Source organism: Alligator sinensis, unplaced genomic scaffold (genome assembly GCF_000455745.1).
Source record: "Alligator sinensis unplaced genomic scaffold, ASM45574v1 scaffold1318_2, whole genome shotgun sequence".
Taxonomy (NCBI): domain Eukaryota; kingdom Metazoa; phylum Chordata; order Crocodylia; family Alligatoridae; genus Alligator; species Alligator sinensis.
Genome location: NW_005843067.1, coordinates 100,927 through 105,634, shown reverse-complemented (window position 1 = coordinate 105,634; position 4,708 = coordinate 100,927). Strand labels below are relative to the sequence as shown.

The 4,708-nt window shown below is 51.4% G+C and overlaps 1 protein-coding gene across 2 annotated transcripts in view; it reads right to left on the bottom strand.

Moving 5' to 3' along the window:
• Window positions 1-4,708, bottom strand: part of LOC102378660 (solute carrier family 22 member 6-A-like) — an 18,206-nt gene continuing 13,498 nt past the window's right edge. For both annotated transcript variants that reach the window (XM_025193553.1, XM_025193552.1), the window contains exons 8-10: window positions 2,883-2,991; window positions 1,960-2,163; window positions 1-1,360 (exon numbers count right to left, since the gene is read on the bottom strand). In XM_025193553.1, coding sequence (XP_025049338.1) covers window positions 1,264-1,360; window positions 1,960-2,163; window positions 2,883-2,991 — 410 coding nt within the window. In that variant the 3' untranslated portion in view covers window positions 1-1,263. The remainder of the gene's footprint in view (window positions 1,361-1,959; window positions 2,164-2,882; window positions 2,992-4,708) is intronic.

Below are 4,708 nucleotides of genomic sequence, written 5' to 3'. Positions count from 1 at the left end.
GCCATATAAACAGCTTTATTCACTGGAGTATTTCCTTTGTATAATAAATAGATGCTGTTACCTAACTACCAGGTGCCAAAGCCAGGTAGGGCTTAGGAATTATTTGTCCCCCCTACACACAAAGCATCTTCTCAGCCCATTAACTCTCTCTGGAGAGAGGAAAGATCCACTGTCTTCCCTTATGATGGATTTAAGGTGGTTCAGAAAGGGCTGATCCTGCCTCAGCAGGGGTTCGACTAGAGGTGACCTCCCCAGAGCCCTTCTAACCTGTCTCTTCCATGGTTCTAGGACTTAACATTGAGTGTAGATAAAGGGCCAAGAGATAACCCATCTGTGGAAGTCATTTGGCATTGGACTGGATTTAGGGGAGCAGATCTGGCAGCCCGGATGCCTGGGTTCTCTCCCCAGCCCTGGAAAGGGGTTGGGGCTGGTGGGTTGGAGCATTGGAGGCTGGGAGCTGGGATGCCTAGGTTTTCTCCCCACTTTGGGAGGAAGCAGGGTCCAGTGGGTTAAAGCAGGACACCTGGGCTCTATCTCCAGCTCTGGGAGGGGAATTGGGGGCTGGTGGGTTGGAGCAATGGGGAGCCAGGAGCCAGGACACCTGGGTGCCAGTCCCCAAGCTGGGAGGGGAATGGGGTCTGGTGTTGCGAACCAGGGATGCAGGGCGATAGGTCTGCGGTTCTGTAGAGGTGTGGAGTGGAGTGGCTAGAGCAGTGGTGGGCTGGGAGCCAGGAGCCCTGGGTTTTATCCCCAGTTCAGACTGGGGCCTGGGGTTTAGTGAGTGGGGCAGTATGGCCTGGGCCTGGACTCCTGGGTTCTCCCTCCAGCTATCAGAGAAGAGTGGTGGCCAGTGAGTTAGAGCAGAGGGGCTGGGAGCCAGGACTCCTGGGGTCTAGCCTCAGCTCTGGCTGAAGAAGGATGTTTGGTGCCTATAGCAATATGGCCAGGGAGCCAGGACTTCGGGGTTCAACTCCTGGCTCTGGGAGGAACTTGGGATCTTGTGGTTTGAGCACTGAGGCGCTGGGAGCCAGGATGCCTGGGTTTTATCCCTACTCTTAAAGTCAGCCAACCAAGACACTATATGTTGGGGGATGGCTCGGAGGTGGCATGGTCGTGTCTGCAGAGAACTTCCTGTGTTCTCGGTGAGCCCGGGGCAAATCTTCCATTGGCGGGTCCTGGGTTTTTTGTCTGTGGCGTAGTAAAATAGCATGTAGGATCCTAAGTCACTTGGCACTTCGTGGAAAATCCTTTACCCTATGGTGGCTACAGTTGCTTCTCGCCAGCTTCCGAGGCTGGGTCTGGCTTGGCAGGGGCCAGGAGGGTTTTCATCTGCTGTTCTTCCTCTCTCAGTTGCTTTGCCCTTGAAGAAGAAGGGAACGGAGAAAGAGACAGAGGCCGGGAGTCAGTGGGTTACATCTCCCCACCTTGTGTGGATAGAGATTAGAGTCGAAGGAACCAGGTGAGGAGCTGGTGTGAGCCCAGCTGCCACCTCCCTGTCCACCCATCCGCCTGGAGAGCACTTGGAGTAGTAGCTCTTCCTTCCTCTAGAGAGATGACAGGAGGTAGAAATGATCTGTCTACCCCCATAATCCCCATCTTGCCTCCTACCCTCCTCTCTGCTCTACCCACCACTTCATGTCTTTCTGTTTGTCCATCCATCCCTACACACATCCCTCCATCCCCACAACATCCACCCACCTGTCTCTCCTTCCACTCCTCCTTCCATCCTCATATGTGCCCACGTAGCCATCCACATTATCACTCATTCATCCCGCTATTTATCTCTATGCTTGCCCATCCATCCACCCACCCACTCTCAAATATGATTATCCATCCACCCATCCCCGATACCCATCCCTCCATGGCTTCATCTACCCCATATGCACCCATCTCATTCTCCCCCCACCTGTCTCTGGGGAGAAGCACATCCTGTCTGGACATGCCATGGGCCCTACCCACCTGGTTTCCACTTCCTCGACCGTCTCGGGCAGCGGCACGTTGCGGGTCTCCGGCAGGAAAGTGGCAGCGATGCCAGATATGATAGGGGCTGCTCCATAGATGATGAGAGGCAAGGAGGGGAAGTACTCGCTCAGCATCTTCACCATGGGTGCTGTGATGCTCCCGATACGTGCCATGGTGTTACTAAGGCCCATCCCCGTCTGCCTGTGGGTCACACAATCATAGAGAAGTAGGACAGGAAGGGACTAGTCGGGAGGTGTTAACAGAAGCCACAGTGATGAGATGGACCCGGGACACTCCCAAACCTTTGAGCAGACTAATGGGGGTTTAGGCTCTGAGGTGGCAACCCAGGGTCCTTCCTCTGTCACTGATCAACCCTATGGCCTTGGTCACCTCCCTTCTCCTCTGGCTACTCTTGTTTCCTTGGTGCCCTCAGTCCACACTGTGAGAAGAGGGGCTGTGTTTCGTCATGTGTCTAGGGATCTGGATCTCAGCTGGGGTCCAGCCCCTGGTTTGATCTTGGTTGGGATCTGGGCAATGCCTGTTGCAATGGGAACCCCAGTCTCAGTGCTGCACCTAACACAACGCATCAACCAGGGCCACTTAGGGTGCCTGAAATCTTGGGATCTTCCCAGTATTGACCTCATAGATCCACTTCGTAGACTACTTGACTCTGGTTCTTTGCAGGTCCTAGCCCAGGGGTGGGCAATTATTTTGGGCAGAGGGCCGCTGACTGAGTTTTGGCAAGCCATTGAGGGCCACATGGCAGGCAGCCAAGGGCAGATAAATATTCATTTTCTCAAGTTTTTAGGGACCCTGCGGGCTGGATAGAATGGCTTTGGGGGCCCCACTTCGGCCCCACGGGCCACATTTCCCCCCCCCCTGTCCTAGCCTCACCTGAAGCATCTCTCCCCCTCACCTACCTGATCACTGTGGGGTACAATTCTCCTGTGAAGATATAGACACAGTTGAAGGAGGCGGCAAGACAGCCCTTGCCAAAGACGGCCATGATGGTGCGTAGAGTCTGGAGATCTGGGCAGAAGGATGCAGGAGAAGATGGTTTGGGAACCGTTAAACAGCAAGAAACAATGTATTTCCTTTATTTATTAGATATATATGCCACCCTTCCCAAAAGGGTGACTTACGGAAGAGAGCGAAACAACTTGTGAAACCATTACTGTATTTATTCATATATGAGACACACTCAAATAAGACCTGCAATATTTCTGGGGTGGCAGAAGGAAAAAAAAGAGATTTCTCCCTTCAACCAAACCATTGAGAATCACTTTTCTTGTTTAAGACACCTCCCTCCTGCTCCCCCCCTCCAGATTTCAATCACTAATTTTCAGGATAAAGTATGAGAATGGCATATGAATAAATAAGGTCACTTCTAATACAAGCTAATAGAGTATGAAGATAAACTATAGAGCAAAAAACCACCCTGAAGACTATCTCAAGCTAACTAGGTTTTGTTATTCAGAGATGTTGGAACATTTTGGGTCTGAAAAGTGCAGATTTGGTGCCATTTTTGCCAATTCACATTAGGGTTGTTTCATAGATTCATAGATGTTAGGGTGGGAAGGGACCTCAATAGATCATCGAGTCCGACCCCCTGCGTAGGCAGGAAAGAGGGCTGGGTCTAGATGACCCAGCACTTGTTTTGGGGTTTTTTTGCCAAATTCTGAACATTTATTTAGAGGGTGGAAAAAACCCTTAAATGTGCTGGAAAACCCTTTTAGTTTTGCATTCATAGGGCTGTTTCACTGAGAAATGAATTGTGTGCGTTTGAAAAATGGAACCTTTAAAATTGCCCCAAATTGGGCAAAATAAATGTTTCGTTTGACAGAGAAAAAAGTGCTCCTTTTTTTTTCCTTTGAGGGAAAGGGAAGTTCTTTAAAAAACATTGTTTTGGGTTAGACTTGATGGGTTTTGCCCCCTTTTTTCCATCAACAGTATTTAAGACTCAAGAATGGACAAGGGTGATGGACTCGTCAGGTGTGGACGGTCCATATCCCCAGCAGAAATAAATCCGTAGGTGGCCAGAAGAGAAGTCTATGGTATAGTTAGTTTATAAGGTGCAAATCAGTGCAAATCTTCATCAGTGATTTGGACGAGGGGGTGCAAAGCACCCTGTTCAAATTTGCTGATGACACCAAGATGTGGGGGGATGTGGGCACAATAGAAGGGAGCAACAGGCTACAGTCGGACCTTGACAGGTTACAAGGATGGGCGAAGGAGAACAGGATGGGGTTCAACACAGACAAGTGCAAGATGATGCACCTGGGGAGGAACAACCGGCACCATACCTACAGGCTGGGGAACTCCCCTCTTGTCAGCACGGAGGTGGAAAAGGATCTTGGAGTCATTATTGACTCCAAGATGAACATGGCTCGGCAGTGTGGGGAGGCGGCTAGGAAAGCCAACTGTACCTTGTCGTGCATTCACAGACGCATTTCAAGCAGGACCAAGGAGGTGATCCTCCCCCTCTATGCGGCACGGGTAAGGCTGCAGCTGGAGTACTGCGTCCAGTTCTGGGAGCCGCACTTTAAGAGGGATGTGGACAGCATCGAGAGGGTCCAGAGGAGGGCCACTCGCATGATCAAGGGACAGCAGGGCAGGTCCTATGAGGAAAGGTTACGGGACCTGAACCTGTTCAGCCTCCAGAAGAGAAGGCTATGGGGGGATCTTGTGGCCTGCTATAAACTAGTCGGGGGGGATCAACAGGCACTGGGGGAGTCCCTGTCCCCCC